The sequence below is a fragment of the Rhinoraja longicauda genome, chromosome 9 (assembly GCF_053455715.1).
Source record: "Rhinoraja longicauda isolate Sanriku21f chromosome 9, sRhiLon1.1, whole genome shotgun sequence".
Classification (NCBI taxonomy): Eukaryota; Metazoa; Chordata; class Chondrichthyes; order Rajiformes; family Arhynchobatidae; genus Rhinoraja; species Rhinoraja longicauda.
The window spans coordinates 135715-159121 of NC_135961.1; the positions used below are offsets into that span (position 1 = coordinate 135715).

At 44.6% G+C, this 23407-nt stretch overlaps 1 protein-coding gene across 1 annotated transcript in view; it reads right to left on the reverse strand.

Annotated features, from left to right (window-relative positions):
* Window positions 1-754: 754 nt before the first annotated feature.
* The window catches only part of exo1 (exonuclease 1), a 67819-nt gene continuing 45166 nt past the window's right edge, over window positions 755-23407 (reverse strand). The window contains 8 exon segments of the mRNA XM_078404649.1: window positions 755-1033; window positions 1500-1681; window positions 3119-3214; window positions 3329-3893; window positions 5026-5269; window positions 11465-11696; window positions 18507-18603; window positions 23101-23288. Of these exon segments, the coding sequence (XP_078260775.1) occupies window positions 889-1033; window positions 1500-1681; window positions 3119-3214; window positions 3329-3893; window positions 5026-5269; window positions 11465-11696; window positions 18507-18603; window positions 23101-23288 (1749 nt within the window). The 3' untranslated portion in view covers window positions 755-888.

Below are 23407 nucleotides of genomic sequence, written 5' to 3' on the forward strand. Positions count from 1 at the left end.
TTGGAGAGGGGGAAAAAATACTAGAGTTTATTTCAAATGTCACTATTATTTCACGTTTGAGTCAACAGAAATGAATGGGTTCAATGTTGAATTCACTTTCCTTGTTGATGCCACAGAACGATTCGCTTGACTCAGGGGTGCAGACTCATTGTTGTCTACATTATATTTCAAAAGGAAAAGAATCCTTGCATGTCCTGTGAATTTTCGAGCCTAGTACATAATTACTAAGAGAATTTTATGATGTCATTTCTATCTTTCAGAAGTTGGGTTATTAACTCAAAGTGTTCCCTGCTTGCTCAAGTCTAATTCAAGACTATGGCATAATTCCAGTGACACGGTGACTGGCCAAAATTCCTCTCTCAACCAATGTCATCACTAAATAAGTTATTTGTAAACAATTTGGTGATTGAAAATTCACACGAGTACCTGAGGTATGTAAATGCAATTGTTAATATTTCAAAAATAATTCTATTTATTAAACACTTGAAATACTGATAATACAGCAAGTGGATTTTCCTTTGTGGACAATTTGCAATGTTCAATTTGCTGCCGCAGTGGTAAATGTAGCAGTATGACTCTCTTCTGCAGTATAATTCCTTGATTTGGGAACACATGGGTTTTTTAATATTACTGTGAAGAAGACGTTTAAGAAATAGCCAGAACTAACTTATGAAATCCACATTTCCTGAGGTAAACCAAAGAAAACAAACTACATTTTTGTAACAACATAAAATGCCATTCTTGTCAAAATAGATGCCATTTAAAAAAAAGTTTAATCTTGCAAGATGGATTGCATACAATATGTAAATTAATATCACTTTCCGTAGATAAATTAATTTTGATCAGCCATCAACAGTGATATGGAATAGTTTGCACCTCATGGATTTCTCACCATTGTATGGCTCTCTGTACCGAAATACATTCAGATCTTAATAAAATACTTTGATCAATCTCCGGTGTCAGGATTTGCAAGTTGGCCTTGATAGGGGTCATTGGCTCAGGTATTTCAATCGATCGAACCATCTTGGATTTTCTGTGGAAAACAAAATCTTGTTAATTGTTAAAACTGAAGTGTACATACTGCTCTCATAGAGTCGTAGAGTGTGGAAACAGGCCCTTTAGCCCTACCCGCCCACACCGGCCAACAATGTCCCAGCTACCCTTGCCCCTCTTGCCCGCGCTTGCTCCATAACCCTCCAAACCTGTCCTATCCATGTAGAATTAATCTACATATTTAACATATGTAGTTTTAGATTGCTAAACAGGATTAGTGTAATTGCACTATAGGAAAGGCATAATGCACACACTAGAAACTGACGTTGAAATTATGTGCCTTTTAAATCTTTTTTATTTCCTCTCCTTTCCTTCAAGTTTACAAAAAGGGTTCTAAAGGAAACTTCAGTCGTGAAGGTTTTTGGATCATAATCATGAAAAGAGGGAAACCATAACCCTACAATAAGCACCATTGTAATTAGAGCTTTCATTGTAGCTGTACCTACCGTTTAAACTCATATTTGTTCCATAAGTCATGGATGGTGGCCTGCAGCTCAGGCTTGTTCTCATTGTTTGGTGCAGATTTCAATGACCTTTGGGTTAATCCACTGGCTCTCGTCGATTCTGGAAGCTTCAGTTTAGTGATTTTTTTTGCAGATCCAGAGCCCAGTCTGGGTAATCCAGGAATCTAAACAATAAGTGTTCTAGATAATTCCACCAAATCTATTAATCTGCATAGTTTTACAATTAAAAATGTTAATATTGCTCAGAAGTAAAAATATTACAGTTTTGATTAAACATCAATCATTTCAGAAGGGAACAACCTCTTTACTTTGGAATCACCAAGCATATTTTTCCATCCCAATGCAATTAGGTTGACTCTCAATTGTCCTGTGAAATACCTGAGAATAGTATCAATGGTCACCATCACATTCCCAATAGGCAAAAACAATGGGTGATAAATGCAATGGCCAACCCTTATTTTGCCAACTCTCCTTTTCTAGAGGGGCTGATTTATGCTGCCCCAGAGATGCCAATGGTGACCATTGGGTGCCTGGACCATCATTTAACTACTTGACTGTGAGAAGGGACATCAGCAGTATTGTCAAAATCAATCCCATTCTCACTAGTGTATATTAGCAGTTAATAAGTACTGCCCTACAGCGCAAGAAACCCGGGTTCTATCCTGACTACGGGTGCGGTTTCCTCCCACACTCCGAAGATTTAAAGGTTTGTAGGTCAATTTTCTTGGTATAAATGTAAAATTGTCCCTAGCGCGTGTAGGATAGTGTTAATGTGCAGGGATCACTGAATGGCGTGGACTCGGTGGGCCAAAGGGCTGGTTTCCACGCTGTGTCTCTAATCTAAACTAAAGTACCATCAAATTTTAGGATTATGAAATATAGGGTTAAATTAATTTGAAATTATGCCTCTAGACAATAGACAATAGGTGCAGGAGTAGGCCATTCAGCCCTTCGAGCCAGCACCGCCATTCAATGCGATCATGGCTGATCACTCTCAATCAGTACCGCGTTCCTGCCTTCTCCCCATACCCCCTCACTCCGCTATCCTTAAGAGCTCTATCCAGCTCTCTCTTGAAAGCATCCAACGAACTGGCCTCCACTGCCTCTGAGGCAGAGAATTCCACACCTTCACCACTCTCTGACTGAAAAAGTTCTTCCTCATCTCCGTTCTAAATGGCCTACCCCTTATTCTTAAACTGTGGCCCCTTGTTCTGGACTCCCCCAACATTGGGAACATGTTTCCTGCCTCTAATGTGTCCAATCCCCTAATTATCTTATATGTTTCAATAAGATCCCCCCTCATCCTTCTAAATTCCAGTGTATACAAGCCCAATAGCTCCAGCCTTTCAACATACGACAGTCCCGCCATTCCGGGAATTAACCTAGTGAACCTACGCTGCACGCCCTCCATAGCAAGAATATCCTTCCTCAAATTTGGAGACCAAAATTGCACACAGTACTCCAGGTGCGGTCTCACCAGGGCCCGGTACAACTGTAGAAGGACCTCTTTGCTCCTATACTCAACTCCTCTTGTTACGAAGGCCAACATTCCATTGAAATTGAATATCTAATCAGGAAAAGCAACAAACATATAAACTCACCCTATGCTTTACAGTTCTATTAGATGTCTCAGGTAAAGATGGCAAAGTGAGGGCACTGGAATATTCATCATGAGATGCTGCACGATCACTTGCTTCCTTTCATTAAAATAAAATTAAAAGAATAAAAGAGTATTAATAAACAACCTGAAGCTATTTGCCTGTTTAGAAAATGATGTAAAAGCATTTTAACATCAGCAGAAATCAACTTACCGCCAACTCTGAGCTTGTGGATGTTGGCAAAGAACCAGCGGAGTTGCAACTGCCCAGAGCAGACCCAACACTGAGAAGTGAACGTGAGAAGTTCAGCAGCTCACAGCTGTCATCGTTGGATTCTTCAGATTGTTTTGGAAAGTTTGGTTGATACTGTGTTATATTCTGATCTGATTCGGTTATCGTTTTACCATCAGTACATTTATATTCAGATGAGTGTGCTACCTTTCCGTGGAACTGCTGCAGCACAGTTAAACCGGCAGCAGGGCTCGAATTCCTTGATTTTTCCCTCAGTCCACCAGACCAACTGAAAGCACTCAAGTTTCTCCTGGCCTCCAAATGAACCCTTGCAGGAAACATATTTGTATTTGGATCGGTGTCCAAACTGTCAAGTGGCTTTTCATCCTGTTCACCTTCATTGCTACATATGCTTGTCAAAACATCATTCTTCTGGCTCTTACAACAACGTGTTGGCCTTGGGTCCCTCAGTTCCTCTGTTGCATTAGTTACTAAACTGGGTTCAATGTCTGAATCTGGAGTACCATCTTTGGACGTGCAGAAGAACCTACAGAAGTAGTACAAATTAAATCAATGCAGAAGAGTAAACACGTGGAAAAGCATTTAACAGCTCAAATTACAGTTTGTAAGCATGAAATGTTTTCTTCACAAATAAAAACATTTCCTAAATGTTAGGTTCTTAATAACCATATCCCTCTGGTTTTCAGAGTTAGAGTACAACTGTTCAGTAACATTTAACCTATATCCTGGGAATGCTAATGAAAAACAGATTTCACTTTTAGCATCAATGTCATGTTTACTGCATGTTATTTGAGCCAAGGCACAGATAAAAAGTTTCTACCTGGTAAATATTTTACAGTTTTGCAGGTCCAGGAAAGATGTTGTCAAGTTGGAAAGGATAGAGAGAAGATTTACGTGGATATTGCAAGGACTCGCGGGCCTGAGCTACAGGGAGAGGTTGAGCAGACTAGGACTCTATTCATTGGAGCGCAGGAGGATGAGGGGTGATCTTATAGAGGTGTACAAAATCACGAGAGGAATAGATTGGGTAGACGCACAGGCTCTCTTGCCTAGGGAAGGGGAAACGAGAACCAGAGGACATAGGTTTAAAGTCAGGGGGGAAGATTTAATAGGAACCTGAGGGGTAACCTTTTCACAGAGTGGTGGGTATGTGGAACAAACTGCTGGAGAAGGCAGTTGAGGCAGGGACTATCACAATGTTTAAGAAACATTTAGACAGATACATGGATAGGCCATGTTTCAAGGGATATGGGCCAAACGCAGGCAGGTGGACTAGTGTAGGTGGGACATGTGGGCAAGTTGAGTTGAGGGGCCTGTTTCCATGCTGTAAGGCTATAATGTTACTTCTTGCCTTTGTCATTAACTCCTTCCAACTGCCAATCAAACCCTGCCCTGTATCCAGCCATCAATTGCCAGTCCTGCCACCACCTCTTTTATAACTTTTACCCACCCACCCCTGTCTGAAGAAGAGCCTTGGCCTGCAACATTGTCCATTCATTCCCCTGCCTAACCCACTGAGTTCCTTCAACACTTGTGATTTGCTTGCGATGTATTATATCTGGCCAGAAGAAAATTGTCTTGTAATAGAGCTGCTCCAGCATTCTGAATTAGTGTTACTTAGCACCATTCCATTAACAACTTAACCAATTGCACTTTACCGGCTTCTGGTTCCAGGAACAACAACGGTGCCTGAATCTTCATTTCTTTTTGCTAAAAAAGTAGCAAATCGATTCCGCATCTTGCAATGTGGCCTTGGGCTTTCCTCGGTGGTTGAACGGTCTGTTGATGGTGAGGACACATCCAGTTCTGAGGGAGATTGTGGCTGTAGGCCCTCAACACCTCTTGTTCTTTTATTTGGAAATGTGTACTGCTGTATCAAATCCCTGTCTGAAAGACTTTCATCTGGTGGTTCAAAGTAACTCTCTTGTTATATGAATTAAAATGAAACATAATTTACACAATGTTTTAAAAAAACAAGCAATGTATAATATATTCACCAATTAAAACCGCAGTGTTTTACAGTCGTAGAACTACGTGGTGCAGCGGTAGTGTTGCTGCCTTACAGCGCCGCAGACTCGGGTTTGAAGGTATGAATGAAGTACGATTGGGCCTTGTTTATGTTCCCCGTTTTCCCGAGGCATTATTAAGTCAACAGAGGTCCGGCCGGCCGGCAGGCTGAGTGTTGGTGGGGAGGCTGGTCTGGGCTACATCCCCAACCTTCGGTACTTTCTTGTGGTCTTGGGCAGTGCTGTTCCCAAACCATCACGTGATGCGAGACTGTGGATATTCCACAGGCATAGCGGTAGAGTTGCTGCCATACAGCGCCAGAGACCCGGGATCGATCCTGACTACGGGTGCTGTGTGTACGGAGTTTGTACGTTGTCCCCGTTACCTGTGTGGGTTTTCTCCGGGTTCCTCCCATAGTCCAAAGACAGACAGGTTTGTGGGCTAATTTGCTTGGTAAAAAATGTAAAAATGTCCCTAGAGTGTGTAGGATAGTGCAAGTGTACCGGGACTGCTGGTCAGTGCGGACTCGGTGGGCCAAGGGTCTGTTTCCGCATTGTACCTCTAAATTAAACAAAACATTCGCCTTACTTATACTCCTTATGATATTATAAACCCCTGCAAGATCACCCCTCAGCCTCCAACAAGCCAGGGAGAAATGTTCCAGCCTCTGTTCCAGCCAGTCCACATGCATTTGGAGTATCATGATAGCAGTCAATAGACAATATGTGGCGGAAGTGGCGGCGCCTAACGGCTGCGGCTCGCTAGCAGTCTGTTCGTCTTTTTTCCTTTTTTTTTTTGTTGTGTGTCGGTGTTGGGATGGTTTTTGTTTTTTGGCTGTGTATGTGTGGGGGGTGTGGGGGAAACCTTTATTTTTTAGGTCTCTTCCTCACAGCACGGGGTGCAGCTCGGCCGCGGGGCCTTCCATCGCCCGGTGCGGCTCGGCCGCCAGACTTAACAGTGCCCGGTGCGGCTCGGCCGCGGGGCCTTCCATCGCCCGGCTCGGCCACGGGACGTTTCAGCACCCGGTGCGGCTCGGCCGCGGGGCCTTCAATCGCCCGGCTCGGCCGCGGGACATTTCAGCTCCCTGTGCGGCTCGGCCGCGGGGACTCCCATCCCCTTGCGGGGACTGTGCGGGTCGGTCGGGGACGAGCTGTCTGTCCGTGGGCGTGGGGAAGAGAGTGGAAGTTTTGTTGCCTCCATCACAGTGAAGGGTGTTTGGAGTCACTGTGATGGACGTTTGTGTTGGGGTCATGTGTCTTGTGTTCTTTTTTTTTGTGTGACTGCTATGTAATTTCGTTCGGTACCTTGGTACCGAATGACAAATAAAGCTCTGTTTTCTGTAAGACCTGCTCCTGTGCTGCACCTTTTTGTTTTCCAACAAGGTTTCCATTGTAACCAGATAATCGGTGTGTGAGAGAAGGTAGTCTGCATCTGGTGGTGTGGGTGGGGGGTGGTGGTGTGGGTGGGGGGGTGGTGGGGGGGGTGGGGGAAACTTTTCTCTTCCTCACGGCGCGGGGTGCGGCTCGGCCGCGGGGCCTAACATCGCCCGGTGCGGCTCGGCCGCTGGACTTTACATCGCCCGGTGCGGCTCGGCCGCGGGGCTTTACATCGCTGGTGCGGCTCGGCCGCGGGACTTAACATCGCCCGGTGCGGCTCGGCCGCGGGACTTAACATCGCCCGGTGCGGCTCGGCCGCGGGACTTAGCTACGCAAGGCTTGGTCGCGGGGCCTTTCATCGCCCGGCTCGGCCGCGAGACGTTTCAGCACCCGGTGCGATTCGGCCGCGGGGACTTCCACCCCCTTGCGGGGACTGTGCGGGTCGGTCGGGGACGAGCTGTCTGTCCGTGGGCGTGGGGAAGAGAGTGGAAGTTTTGTTGCCTCCATCACAGTGAGGGGGTGTTTGGAGTCACTGTGATGGACGTTTGTGTTGGGGTTATGTGTCTTGTGTTCTTTTTTGTATGACTGCTATGTAGTTTCGTTCGGTACCTCGGTACCGAATGACAAATAAAGCTCTGTTATACTGTTATACTGTTATGTGCAGGAGGAGGCCATTCGGCCCTTCGAGCCAGCATCGCCATTCAATGTGATCATGGCTGATCATTCTCCATCAGTACCCCGTTCCTGCCTTCTCCCCATACCCCCTGACTCTGCTATCCTTAAGAGCTCTATCTAGCTCTCTCTTGAATGCATTCAGAGAATTGGCCTCCACTGCCTTCTGAGGCAGAGAATTCCACAGATTTACAACTCTCTGACTGAAAAGGTTTTCCCTCATCTCAGTTCCAAATGGCCTCCCCCTTATTCTTAAACTGTGGCCCCTTGTTCTGGACTCCCCCAACATTGGGAACATGTTTCCTGCCTCTAACGTGTCCAACCCCTTAATAATCTTATGCGTTTCGATAAGATCTCCTCTCATCCTTCTAAATTCCAATGTATACAAGCCCAGTCGCTCCAGTCTTTCAACATATGATAGTCCCGCCATTCCGGGAATTAACCTAGTAAACCTACGCTGCACACCCTCAATAGCAAGAATATCCTTCCTCAAATTTGGACACCAAAACTGCACACAGTACTCCAGGTGTGGTCTCATTAGGGCCCTGTACAACTGCAGAAGGACCTCTTTGCTCCTATACTCAACTCCTCTTGTTATGAAAACCAACATTCCATTGGCTTTCTTCACTGCCTGCTGTACCTGCATGCTTCCTTTCAGTGACTGATGCACTAGGACACCCAGATCTCGTTGTACGTCCCCTGTTCCTAACTTGACACCATTCAGATAATACTCTGCCTTCCTATTCTTACCACCAAAGTGGATAACCTCACACAAAGTGGATAACCTCTACATTAAACTGCATCTGCCATGCATCCGCCCACTCACACAACCTGTCCAAGTCACCTTGCAACCTCGTAGCATCTTCCTCACAGTTCATACTACCACCCAGTCAGGGGGTATGGGGAGAAGGCAGGAACGGGCAACTGATTGTGAATGATCAGCCATGATCACATTGCAGTGCTGACTCGAAAGGCTGAATGGCCTATTTCAGCAAACCCTTGGTGCAGGGAACATTAAGCTTTGGTTGTACATGCTGAGCGTGCCTGCTATAAAATCAAAGATGGAATCATTTAGTGTAAAGACTTGGGGAAAGCAGCAAGGAGCATTTCTCCATGAGCGAGTAGTTTTTAGAAAAGACAAGAGATAGGAAAAAGTATCAGAACAGCAGCAGTGCAAACCCAAATGGGACACAATGAGAGGCACACTTAAACCAATTTAAAAAATACTTATCTTTAATTGGGAACAATTAAAGACTGAGAGTAAAACTATGTGTACTAATAAATTATATGGCAAAAGTTTTAATCGTGATTGAAAGGATATTCTGGAGTAAAATGTAAGAACAGAGTGATTATAGTTGAGCTGCTGAGAGTAGGGAGATTGCAAAGATCATCTCCGAATTGCACATTGGTTGCGTGCAATTCATTCATAAGATGATATTAGAGCAACAGGGATTGGCTGTCTCAGCTCAAGCCGTTTCTTCCACCTGCCGAGGTTATGATTAATCCATATTCTACCATCATCGATTTGCCTTTACTCCCTAATCCAATATACTGCAGTGTTTCTGATTTTGTGTCATGGCATTTCCTAACTTTGTTCTTGAAGAGTCCTACCTTCCCAAAATTAATAAAAATAGATTGTCTGCATTACTCTTGTTCATACCTATATCTTAAAAATTACCCTTAACATCTTAAATTCCACAGCATACAACTCTAGTTTCTATAATTCCATACGATGCTACCCTTCAAATCCCTGGATCACTTTAATAAATTTACACTGCTCCTCTTCCTCCTCCTGTCAATAAATTCCTCCAGAACTGGTAGGACCCTGCGACTATTGTAGAACAGAGAAACCAAGGAGTGCAGCTACATATTTTCCAAAAGTGGTGACACAGGTAGACAGGATAGACACAAAATGCTGGAGTAACTCAGCGGGGCAGGAAGCATCTCTGGAGAGAAGGAATGGCTGATGTCACTGCGCCACTGTGCATTCTTGGACAATATGATGTTTCTCAGGATACCGTTCAAGCAATGGGGAGCTTGAAACTCCCAGGCCAATGGATGTTCATGATCGAGGAGTAGCACATCCACAGGGTGGGTAAGATAAGTTTTAAGGAGCCAAAACCCGATGGGTGTTTCAACCCATTCACTGCACTATTTTGAAGTATAACATAAATTTCAACAACTGTGTTGCACATTTGAAATCTATTTGCCAGTCTTGGCGGCCACTTGCTTAAACTTTATAATTAACTAGCCATTCCCACACCCCCCATTCTCTCCTCCCCCAACCCCAATCTTACTCTCGCCACACCCCCCCTTTCCCCATGACCTCCACTTTTCCCAGTACCCCTATTTCCCCCACCACCAAGCCCCCTCCGGACAACCCCTGTTGTCCCCCTCCCCAGTCCCCATTCTCAGACCCGCCACCATTCTCTCTCCCCCAGACACACTCTTACTCTCCCCCCTTTCCCCAGCACACCCCTTTCCCCATCTCTTTCTTGCCCCCAGCACCAACAGGTCCCGGGGGGGGGGGCGGGGAGCGCATCAGTGAAAGGTCAGTGTGGGGCGGGGGAGCGCATCAGTGAAAGGTCAGTGGGGGGCGGGGGAGCGCATCAGTGAAAGGTCCGGGGGGGATGGGGAGCGCATCAGTGAAAGGTCCGGGGGGGGGTGGAGCGCATCAGTGAAAGGTCCGGGGGGGATGGGGAGCGCATCAGTGAAAGGTCCGGGGGGGTGGTGGGGAAGGTCCGGGGGGGATGGGGAGCGCATCAGTGAAAGGTCCGGGGGGGGGGGGGGGGGGGGGTGGGGAAGGTCCGGGGGGGATGGGGAGCGCATCAGTGAAAGGTCCGGGGGGGGGGGGGGGGGGATGGGGAGCGCATCAGTGAAAGGTCCGGGGGGGATGGGGAGCGCATCAGTGAAAGGTCCGGGGGGGGGGGGGGGGTGGGGAAGGTCCTGGGGGGGGTGGGGAGCGCATTAGTGAAAGGTCCGTGGGGGGCGGGGGAGCGCATCAGTGAAAGGTCCGGGGGGGGTCTCCCTGGTGTGGGAGAGAGGAGAGAAGCAAGGGGAGAGAGGAGAGGTGAGCCCATACGCACAGCAGCGCCACGCTGAAAGCCTTCAATAAATCAGTAGGAGGGGGGTTGCGCGAGCTTTTTGACGTCACACGCTGAAGGCAATTGAAAAAACGGCTGGGTTTTTTATTTTATTTACTAAAGCCTCTGTAACTTAATAAATACGCGACCGAATCAAATAAAATTATCATTTTCCAGCAGCGTTCAGCGCGGTGATTAAGGCGGTGCAAAAATCGTGGCGCTACGGTTCACCGTTTTTGCCGAAATCAGCCGAAATAACTGAGATTAAAAAAAAAGTGGACTTTTAAACCTCTGTAACTTAAAAAATATACGACCGAATTAAATTTAAAAATCATTTTCGGCAAGCGTCCAGCGGTGTGATTAGGCGGTGCAATAATTGTGGCGCTACGGTTCACCGTTTTGCCGAAATCACTGTTACAAACATATATACTCTTCTGAGTTTTAGTATATTAAGAAAGATATATTAAGATTAAGATAAGATAAGAAAGATTACTTAAATCAGCAAACTTTGATAAATGGCTTTCCATCGTATAATAAAAGCCTTTAATAGCAGTGAACTGCCATGGCCCCAGCAATAGATCACCAGTCACTAGGTTAGCCTGTCATTTCTCCCCGTCCCCATCTGCTACCACATTAGCCAATTTCTCCAAACAGGTCAATAATTTTCCTTCAGTTCCACAAGGAATGATCAGTGATGGAGCAGCCATTTCCATAAAATGTACAAAAAAAAACACAAAGTGCTGGAGTAACTCAAGTGGGTCAGGCAGCATCCAGAGACATCCTCCAGAGAAGCTGCCTGATCTGCTGAGTAACTCCAGCACTTGGTGCTTTTTATATAAACCAGCATCTGCAATTTCTTGTCCCCCATAAAAGGTATACTTTCCAGAATGCGTGAATTGGTTCAGTTTCTTTACTTGAAATAATTTTTTAAATGGACTTTATTTTCTTGAAAAATGTACCTTCTCTTGCTCTTTTCGCCAGGATCACTCTGCTGGGAAGTTTAAAATTTTGAATGCTGATTACTTTCTCCATACCCTTGGTGCAAGGTTTCTCTGGCGATTGATCTGGCTTTGGGACCGAGAGATGATTTCCATATGGTCTATAGTCTTTGCTCCATATACTGAGCATATGCAGAGTTCTCTGCTTATTTGGCTCATTATTATTCCATCCACTTGACCTTTTTGGCGGAATCTGAAAAAAAAGGAAATGAATATCCAAATTTCTCCATTATAGAAAAATAACAGAATGTTGATCCCCTTTCAAAACACCATGACTTAAAAACCACCTCGCTGACTATTATGTTTTCACAGTTGTAACAAATGATGTTCAACAGAGCCTTTGACAGCACTGGGCCTGTACTCGCTGGAGTTTAGAAGGTTGAGGGGGGACCTCATTGAAACTTACAGAATAAAGAAAGACTTGTGAAATGGATGTGGAGAGGATGTTTCCACTGGTGGGAGAGTCTAGGACCAGAGGACATAGCCTCAAAATTAAAGGGTGCCCTTTTAGAAAGGAGGTGAGGAGTAACTTCTTTAGTCAGTGGGTAGTGCTCTTTTAAAGGGCAACAGAAGATAACTAAAAAGGCAATACGGGGAGAAAAGATGAGGTACGAAGAATATAAAGTAGGATAGTAAAAGCTTCTTTTGGTACATGAAGAGGAAAAATATAGTTAAGGCAAATGTGGAAGACAGAAGCAGGTGAATTTATTATGGGGAACAAGGAAATGGCAGACGAGTTGAACTGGTACTTTGGATCTGTCTTCACTAAGGAAGATACAAACAATCTCCCAGATGTTCTAGTGGCCAGAGATCCTAGGGTGACAGAGGAACAAGGAAATTCACGTTAGGTAGGAAATGGTGTTGGGTAGACCGATGGGACTGAAGGCTGATAAATTCCCAGGGCCTGATGGTCTGCATCCCAGGGTACTTAAGGAGGTGGCTCTAGAAATCGTGGACACATTTCGTGGATAATTTTCCAATGTTCTATAGATTCAGGATCAGTCCCTGTGGATTTGAGGGTAGCTAATGTTATCCCACTTTTTATGAAAGGAGGGAGAGAAAAAACAGGAAATTATAGACCAGTTAGTCTGACATCGGTGGTGGGGAAGATGCTGGAGTCAATTATAAAAGACGAAATTGCGGAGCATTTGGATAGCAGTAACAGGATCGTTCCGAGTCAGCATGGATTTACGAAAGGGAAATCATGCTTGACTAATCTTCTAGACTTTTTTGAGGATGTAACTAGGAAAATGGACAGGGGAGAGCCGGTGGATGTAGTGTACCTTGCCTTCCAGAAAGCCTTCGACAAGGTCCCACACAGGAGATTGGTGGGCAAAATTAAAGCGCATGGTATAGGAGGTAGGGTACTGACATGGATAGAAAATTGGATGAGACAGAAAGCAAGGAGTAGGGATAAATGGGTCCCTTTCAGAATGGCAGGCAGTGACTAGTGGGGTACCGCAAGGCTCGGTGCTGGGACCGCAGCTATTTACAATATACATCAATGACTTGGATGAAGGGATTAAAAGTACCATTAGCAAATTTGCAGATGATACAAAGCTGGGTGGCAGTATGAACTGTGAGGAAGATGCTATGAGGTTGCAGGGTGACTTGGACAGGTTTCGTGAATGGGCGGATGCATGGCAGATGCAGTTTAATGTGGATAAGTGTGAGGTTATCCACTTTGGTGGTAAGAATAGGAAGGCAGATTATTATCTGAATGGTGTCAAGTTAGGAAAAGGGGACGTACAACGAGATCTGGGTGTCCTAGTGCATCAGTCACTGAAAGGAAGCATGCAGGTACAGCAGGCAGTGAAGAAAGCCAATGGAATGTTGGCCTTCGTAACAAGAGGAGTTGAGTATACGACCAAAGAGGTCCTTCTGCAGTTGTACAGAGCCCTAGTGAGACCACACCTGGAGTACTGTGTGCAGTTTTGGTCTCCAAATTTGAGGAAGGATATTCTTGCTATTGAGGGCGTGCAGCGTAGGTTTACTAGGTTAATCCCCGGAATGGCGGGACTGTCATATGTTGAAAGACTGGAGTGACTCGGCTTGTATACACTGGAATTTAGACGGATGAGAGGAGATCTTATCAAAACGTACAAGATTATTAAGGGGTTGGACACGTTAGAGGCAGGAAACATGTTCCCAATGTTGGGGGAGTCCAGAACAAGGGGCCACAGTTTAAGAATAAGGGGTAGGCCATTTAGAACAGAGATGAGGAAAAACATTTTCACTCAGAGAGTTGTGAATCTGTGGAATTCTCTGCCTCAGAAGGCAGTGGAGGCCAATTCTCTGAATGCATTCGAGAGAGAGCTAGATAGAGCTCTTAAGGATAGCGGAGTCAGGGAGTATGGGGAGAAGGCAGGAACGGGGTACTGATTGAGAATGATCAGCCATGATCACATTGAATGGCGGTGCTGGTTCGAAGGGCCGAATGGCCTAATTCTACTATTTTGTGAACTTGTGAAATACATACAAGTGCATTAAGGGAATGAGGGTAACCAGAGAGAGAATACGGTCCCTCCGAAATCAAAGTGGTCATCTCCGTGTGGAGCAGGTGAAGGACAAGATCCTCAATGAGTATTTTTCCTCTGATTTTACCATGGAGAAAGACATGGGTAACTTGGGACTGTCAATGGAAATGGAAATGCGTTGAGGATAGCCCATTTTACAGCCGAGGAGGTGCCGAACATCTAAAGGTAGATAAATGAAGGTAGATAAATTTTCCAGGCCTGATCGTATCTCTTGCTATAGGAAAGATGTTGTTAAGCTGGAAAGAATGCAGAGAAGAGTTACAAAGATTTTCCCAGGACTTCAGAGCATGAGCTATAGGAAGAAGTGGGGCAGGCTAAGACTTTATTCCCTGGAGCGCATGAGGATGTGGGGGTGATCTTATAGAGATGTATAAAATCATGAGGGGAATGCACAGAGTAGGGGAATCAAGAACCAAAGATCATAGTGCCATACAGCTGGGAAACAGGCACTTCAGTCCAACTTGCCCTTGCTGACCAAGATGCCACTTCTACTCTATTCCCACCTGCCTGTGTTTAACTCATCTCCTTCTCAACCTTTCTATCCATGTACCTGTCCAAGTGTCTTGTGATAGTACCTGCATCAACTACCCCCTCTGGCAGCTTGTTCCATACACCCACCACCCTTTGTGTGAAAAAGTGACCTCTCAGGTTCCTAGTAAATCTTTCCCATCTCACCGTAAACATATATCCTCTGGTTCCTGCTCTGGGTAAATGGCTTTGTGCATTTACCCTATCAATTTCCCTCATGATCACCCCTCGTGCTCCAAGAAATAAAGTCCTAGACTGCTCAACCTCTCCCTATTGCTTCGGCCCTCGAGTCCTGGCAACATCCTCGTAAATCCTTTTCTATAACAGAGTGACCTAAACTGAACCCAATACTCCAAATGTGCCTCACCAATGTCTTGTACATGTAACATTACATTCCAAGTTCTATACTCAATACCCTGACTGATGATGGCCAATATGTCAAAAGCCTTCTTAACCACCCTGGCTAACCGTGACGCCACTTTCAACGAACTGTGTACCTGCACTCCTAGATCCCTTTGCTCTACATCACTCTCCAGAGCTCTGTCATTCACTGTGAATGTTCAGCCCAGGTATGGCTTCCCAAAATGAAACATCTCCCCTTTTCCTAACCTGACACCATTCAGATAATAATCTGTCTTCTTGTTCTTGCCACCAAGTCAAGTCAAGTCAAGTTTATTTGTCACATACACATACTGTGCAGTGAAATGAAAGTGGCAATGCCTGCGGGATGTGCACAAAAAAGAATTACAGTTACAGCATATAAATAAAGTTAATAAGTTACTATTAGTGTCGACAAAAATTTAGTCTCTGGGGTTATAAAAGTTGACAGTCCTGATGGCCTGTGGGAAGAAGCTCCGTCTCATCCTCTCCGTTTTCGCAGCGTGACAGCGGAGGCGTTTGCCTGATCGTAGCATCTGGAACAGTCCGTTACAGGGGTGGCAGGGGTCCCTCATGATCTTGCTTGCTCTGGATCTGCACCTCCTGATGTATAGGTCCTGCAGGGGGATGAGTGTAGTTCCCATGGTGCGTTCTGCCGAACGCACTACTCTCTGCAGGGCTATCCTGTCCTGGGCAGAGCTGTTCCCAAACCAGACTGTAATGTTGCCGGACAGGATGCTCTCTACAGCCCCAGAGTAGAAGCAATGAAGGATCCTCAGACACTCTGAATTTCCTCAATTGTCTAAGGTGGTAAAGGCGCTGCTTAGCCTTACCCACCAGTGCGGCAATGTGCGTTGCCCACGTCAGATCCTCGGCGATGCGGACTCCCAAGTATTTAAAACTGCTCACCCTATCCACAATAGACCCATTTATCTCCAGTGGCGTGTACGTCCTTGGATGTTTAGCCCTTCTGAAGTCCACAATCAGCTCCTTTGTTTTAGTGACATTCAAGAGGAGGCTATTGTCCTGACACCAGAGTGCCAGATCAGCCACCTCCTCCCGGTAGGCTTTCTCATCGTTGTTGGAGATCCGGCCCACCACCACAGTGTCATCAGCAAACTTGATGATGGAGTTTGAGCTGAACCTGGCCCCACAGTCATGTGTGTACAGGGAGTACAGTAGGGGGCTAAGGACGCAACCCTGGGGGGATCCTATGTTCAGGGTGAGGGAGCTAGATGTGTGTTCCCCCATCCTGACCACTTGGGGCCTGGCAGTGAGAAAGTCCAGGACCCAGTCACACAGAGGGGTGCTAAGCCCCAGTTCCAGCAGCTTCTCAACCAGTCTGCTGGGGACTATTGTGTTGAATGCTGAACTATAGTCAATGAACAGCATCCTCACATAACCCCCTGGCTGTCCAGATGAGAGAGAGCGGTGTGTAGAACCTGGGAGACTGCATCATCCGTGGACCTGTTCGGACGGTTTGCGAACTGTAGTGGGTCCATGTTACGAGGAAGGAGGGCGCAGATGTGCTTCTTGACTAGCCTCTCAAAGCATTTCATGACAACCGAGGTGAGGGCCACCGGTCGGTAGTAATTTAAACACGCTGGAGAGGCATTCTTTGGCACCGGTACAATGATGGATCTATTGAAGCATGCAGGGACCACGGACTTTGCCAAGGAGAGGTTGAATATTGTGGTGAGCACTGGAGCAAGCTGAGTAGCACAAGACTTTAGTACTCGCCCAGATATACCATCTGGGCCTCCAGCTTTCCTCGTGTTCACACGCGTCAGAGCCCACCTCACCTCATGCTCGGACACCGAGAATGTGTGCACATCCCCGGGGGTGGATCCCCCTCCAGCCTCGCTAGCCAGCGCCCCCTCGGTGCTGTTTTTAGACGGCGAGCTGGTGGTGTTACCCGTCTCAAACCGTGCATAAAAAGAGTTCAGGTCATCAGCTAAGGAGGAGCCGGCACTTCCGGTTGAGGGGGTGCTGGACCTGTAGCTAGTTATAGTCCGTAGCCAAAGTGGATAATCTCACATTTATCCCCATTATACTGCAACTGCCATGCATCTGCCCACACACACAACCTGTCCAAGTCACCTGCAGCCTCATAGCATCCTCCTCGCAGCTCGCACTGTCACCCAGCTTTGTGTCATCCGCAAACTGGGAGGTTACATTTAATTCCCTCGTCTAAATCGCTAATATATTTTATAAATAACCACGGTCCCAGCACTGAGCCTTGTGGCACCCCACTAGTCATTGCCTGCCATTCTGAAAAGAACCCATTAATTCCTATTCTTTGCTTCTTGTCTGGCAAACAATTGTCTATCCATGTCAATACCCTACCCCCAATACCATGTGCTCTAATTTTGTGCTCTAATTTTGCACACTAATCTCTTGTGTGCGACCTTGTCAAAGGCTTTTTGAAAGTCCAGATACACCACATCCACTGGCTCTCCATTATCCATTCTACTTGTTACATCCTCAAAAAATTCCAGAAGATTAGTCAAGCATGATTTTCCCCTTCATAAATCCATGCTGACTTTGAAGGTCCTGCTTCTGTGCTGTACAATTCTAACTCTCTATAACTCTACATTTTCATCTGTGTACACTATTTTAGAGTAAAAATATTTATAACTTGCAGTATTGCATGCAGTTCTAATTGTTCCATTACCAACAATATGTGGAGGCTTTGGAGAGGATGCAGAGAATTGCTGCTTCAGGGAGACGTTGGATGGACTTGGGATTGTTTTCTGTGGTTCGTCGGAGGTTGAGCAGAGACTGGATAGAAGTGTATACAATTATGAAAGGCATAGGCATGGTGGACAGTGAGAACCTTTTACCCCAGGGTGGAAATGTCCAACACGAGAGGACATAACTATAAGGTTTGAGGGGGAAATTAATGGAGTTTTGCAGGGAAGGTTTTTTATAATTTACACATGGGGGGGGTCTAGAACACATTGCCAGGGGTGGCAGTTGAAGCAGATATGATTGTGATGTTTTAGGGGGTTTAAGATAGGTACATGGAAGTGCTGGGAACAGAGGGATATGGATCATGCACAGGCAGATGAGATCAGTTTGGCACAAACATTGGCACAAACGTTCCTGTGCTGTGCTGTGTTCCAGGTTCTATGGCCAATTTTTAGGCATTTCAGAATAACTTGACATATCAACTCAGAAAATTACAATTTGAGAAAAGGGCAAGCTGAAAGCAATACTTGTTCTGCCACTAGGTACTTGACTGTATTTTTCCCACATAAGCCCTGTTTTGGGCTCTATGTTACAGGAATAACTACACATCAGCTGCAGGATAGAAGCATATATTGAAGATGATATCAAGAATGGGTATCAGATAAAAACAATTGATTAAATGACACTCTATAGTCACATTACACTGGTCACTTAACTTACTGTATGTACACATCTTTTACCATTATCATGGAGGGAAAGAACCAAATATAGCTAACTTAAGAAAAACTTCAGTTCTCTTAATAGTAAAAAGTGTGATGCAAAATTATAACATTTGCGCTTATAACTTAGAATTAGATAATATATAATACCTGCAAAGTGCATGGGCTGAAGTTGTCTATGAATTCCAAAGCCGTAATATCTATATTTCCAAGCGCTATTTGAAAAGCTTTCTCATCACCAAAGTGGCTAAAGAGGCAAAGTTAAGTCTCAAAACATAAATGGTAAATATTATTGGACAAAATAGAATAAAATAGATCACTGGTTATCCAAAACTAGATATGGTAAGGTCCAAAAGCAAAAATACATGAGCTTCCAAAGTAAACTTACATCGGTCATTTTGTTAATTGTTTCAGTGATAGTCAAACATTGAGCAATCGAATATAATCTCAAAGCACTTTGTCCATGGCATTGCAGTGAAGCTCAGCTAGCACCCATCCAAGGAATAGTTAAATGTCACAAGTATATCTGTCTCAATTATCAATTCAGGCAGGAAGTTCCAGATCCCTAATCCCCTTGATAGACAATAGGTGCAGGAGTAGGCCATTCAGCCCTTCGAGCCAGCACCACCATTCAATGTGATTATGGCTGATCATTCTCAATCAGTACCCCGTCCCTGCCTTCTCCCCATACCCCCTGACTCCGCTATCCTTAAGAGCTCTATCAAGCTCTCTCTTGAATGCATTCAGAGAATTGGCCTCCACTGCCTTCTGAGGCAGAGAATTCCACAGATTTACAACTCTCTGATTGAAAAAGTATTTCCTCATCTCTGTTCTAAATGGCCTACCCCTTATTCTTAAACTGTGGCCCCTGGTTCTGGACTCCCCAACATTGGGAACATGTTTCCTGCCTCTAACGTGTCCAACCCCTTAATAATCTTATATGTTTTGATAAGATCCCCTCTCATCCTTCTAAATTCCAGTGTATACATGTCTAGCCGCTCCAGTCTTTCAACATACAACAGTCCCGTCATTCCGGGAATTAACCTAGTAAACCTACGCTGCACGCTCTCTGAAAAAAAGTTTAATCTCGTCTCCATCATCCCCTCTCCTCAGGTGCAAAAGGTGAGTTTCAGACTTTGCATTCAATTTATTATCAATCCACAACACCCACCAGGGCTCTACCATTCGCTGTGAAGGCCTTGGCCTGGTTTTTAACTTCACAAAATGCCACACTCGCACTTATCTGCATTAAATTCCATTAGCCATTCCTCAGCCCACTTGCCCAGCTGATCAAGAGATGCTGCAATTTATGATAATCATTTCACTATCTATACCACCTACATAGTGTCATCTGCAAACTTACCAATCATGCAATCTAAATCTTTGACATAAACCGCAAACAGCACAGGTCCAGCACCGATCCCTGAGAAACACCACTGGCAATCTCTATCCAGTCGGATAAACATAGAAAATAGGTGCAGGAGGAGGCCATTCGGCCCTTCGAGCCAGCACTGCCATTCATTGTGATCATGGCTGATCATCCACAATCAGTAACCTGTGCCTGCCTTCTCCCATATATCTTGATTTCGCTAGCCCCTGGAGCTGCATCTAACTCTCTTTTAAATTCATCCAGTGAATTGACCTCCACTGCCTTCTGTGGCAGAGAATTCCACAAATTCACAACTCTGGGTGAAAAAGTTTTTTTTCTCATCTCAGTTTTAAATGGTCTCCCCTTTATTCTTAGACTAATAAAAGGGGAGGCCATTTAAAACTGAGATGAGAAATAACTTTTTCACCCAGAAAGTTGTGAATTTGTGGAATTCTCTGCCATAGAAGGCAGTAGAGGCCAATTCACTGGATGAATTTAAAAGAGAGTTAGATAGAGCTCTTGGATTGTTCTCCATAGATCCCATGCAAGTAATTGTGATAAATGAAACAGGCCATTGTTAGCTGTGGGCTAGGTGAGAACGAGTTCCAGACAATGAGACTCAACAAGGCAACTTTGACATAGTACAACAGAGGGAGAGGGGATGCAAGGGTTACTTGAAGTTAGAAAAATCAATAATCATACCACTGGGTTGTAAGCTGCCCAAGCGAAATATGAGGTGCTATTCATCCAATTTGTGATTAAGATTGTTTTGAAGAGTGGACCTTGTGGGAAAGTACTCAGGAGAGTACACTAGGAGCAACTGTTATTGGGCAATTCTACATATGACATATGGGTAGCAAGGAACTGCAGATGCTGGTTTATACTGACAATAGCCACAAATGGCTGGAGTAACTCAGCGGGTCAGACAGCATCAGTCTGAAGAAAGCCTCCGACCCAAAACATCCCCTATTTCTTTTCTCCAGAGATGGTGCCTGACCCACTGAGTTACTCCAGCATTTTGTGCCCATCTTCTGACACATGGGTGTAATTTAAAGACCAGTTGATTGAAGTTCCAAATACTAACATGTAAAGACATTTTGAAATTGAGACGGTGTTGGGATTCTTGAAGGTGCATAAATCCCGAAGACATGATGGGATTTATTCCATGTTATGGAGCAAGGCAACAGAGGAGATTGTTGGAGATTTGTCAAAGATCTTCGCGTCTCCTTAGCCACAGGCAAGGTTCCGGAGGACCTTAGAGTAGCTAATGTGCAGGAAGGAACTGCAGATGCTGGTTTACACCGTAGACACAAAATGCTGGAGTAACTCAAGCAGCATTCCAGGAGAGAAGGAATGGGTGATGTTTCAGGTCAAGATCCTTCTTCATACTGCTCTGGTTAGCTAATGTTCATTTATTTAACTAGAGAGAATCCAGGGAATTGTCAGACGAGCAATAATGCAAGCCTGGAATCAAAATAGTTAACTTTGTTGAACATAAATTGAGCTCAGTTGATGAGTTCATGAGGAACGAGGTTACAATATCAAATATGACTGGCTAGTTCACTCACAAATAGCTGCAGCACATTCCAATATGTCATTCTAGAAATAACTCATTTCCAGACTTATCAGTGCCAGAGAAACTTGTTTCTCCACCCACATTTTACTCCTTCAGCTTCACACACAATTTGTAAAATCAAATTTCAGGTTTGATCACATAGCACTGACAGTCAAATTGTCCAAAAACAATCTGACTTGACAAATATCAAAATGTTTGCAAACATCTGAAGTGAATCTGATCGTGAATCTACATTTTATCACCAGCATGCCATTTCATCATGCAATCTATTGAATTTTGCTCAACTTCTGCAAATGTTTCTCTTTCGGAGGGAAAAGATATACATTTACATTTCTGAGGCACAAGATATAAATGCCTTTGGATAGACAGGGACAGATTAGGGACAGGCAGCATGGTTTTGTACATGGTAGATCGTGTCTTACAAAGGTGATTGAGTTTTTGAAGAGGTAACCAAAAACCAGGGCAACAACAGAGACATTCTCAATATGCAATTCCACAAAGCTTTTGATAAGCTTCCACATGTTAGGCTGCTCTAAAAGGATAGAACACGTGATCCAGGCAGAGCTAGTTAACTGGATACAGAATTGGCTTCATGCAAGAAAGCAGAGTTGGTGGGGGAAGGGTGCTTTCCAGACTGGAGGCCTGTGACGAATCGTGATTATTGCTGGGTGATCATTACTGGGCTTATTGCTGTTTGTGGTTTAAATTAACGATTTGGATGAGAATGTACAGGTACGACTAGTAAAGTTGCAGATGATACTAAAGTGGTGGTATTGTAGATAGTGAAGATGGTTATCAAAAATTACAACAGGCTCTCGATCAGCTGGGCAAGTTGGCAGAGGAATGACTAATGGAGTTTAATGCAGAGTAGTATCTTGTATCTTGTGGTCATCACTTCGAAGAGTCCACCAGGGACTGTACTGGAAGTATCCTATACCCACAAGGGACAATTTTTTTAATTTTTTAAATTTTATGAGGTATTGCATTTTGGAAAGTCAAATTAGGACGGGATCTTCATAATGAATAGTATGGGAGTGTCGTAGAGCAGTGCGATCTTGGAGTACAAGTGCATAGTTCCCCAAAAGTGGTATCGTAGGGTAGTCAAGAAGGCTTTTGGTATATTTGGTAGTTGTTGGTGAGGCCACACATGGAGTACTGTGTTCAGTTTTGGTTACCCTGTCACAGGGAGAAAGTAATTGAGCTGGAACAAGTGCACAAGCATGCTGCAAGGATTTGTGAGCTATAGGGAAAGGTTGGGAAGGCTAGGATGTTATTCCTTGGATCGCAAGAGGTTGAGGGGTGATCTTATAGAGGTGCATAAAATCATGAGAGGAATAGATCGGGTGAATGCACAGCATCTTTTGCCCAGGTTATGGGAATCAAGAACCAAAGGACATACGTTTAAGATGAGAGGTGAAAGTTTTAACAAGATCCCGAGGGGCAACTTTTTCATTCATGGGGAGATGGGCATTACAAATGAAGCAGGTACAATAACAACATGTCAAAGACACTTGGACAGGTACATGAATAACAAAGGTTGAGAGGGATATGGACCAAATGCAAATGGGATAAGCATATATGGAGCATCTTGGTTGGCATAGTTGTTGGCCAAATGGGCTGTTTCCATGCTGTATGGCCAAAATTGTTCTCTTCCTCGATATTCCTACACCTGTTCCTTGTAAGCACTCAAAAAATTAGCAATCTGCAGGCAATCATTTTCATGCACAGAATTGCACTTAAAAAAAATCTGGTTAAACTAATCAATACAATATACAAAGAAAAACATTGATGAAGGATACTGCCCAGCATACTCAATAGATTTCAGATCAACATCATCTGAATAATTATTTAAAGGAACGAGCTTTCGCTTCAATGGGTCAAACACCAATTGATATAGAAATGTGTTATTTGCCCGAATGAACCCATCTGTGTATTCTTCTGGCACAATCACATTTGTCTTCAAGTATTGTCCCATTTTCTTAATCACCTGTAAAAAATGATAAAAGAATAGACAGACAAAATGTTAGGTGCAAAAACAAGTTAAGCCAAATGATTCCAAAATATCAAGGGATGTTCTTTAAAATGAAGTATAGTGAAATGCTGATT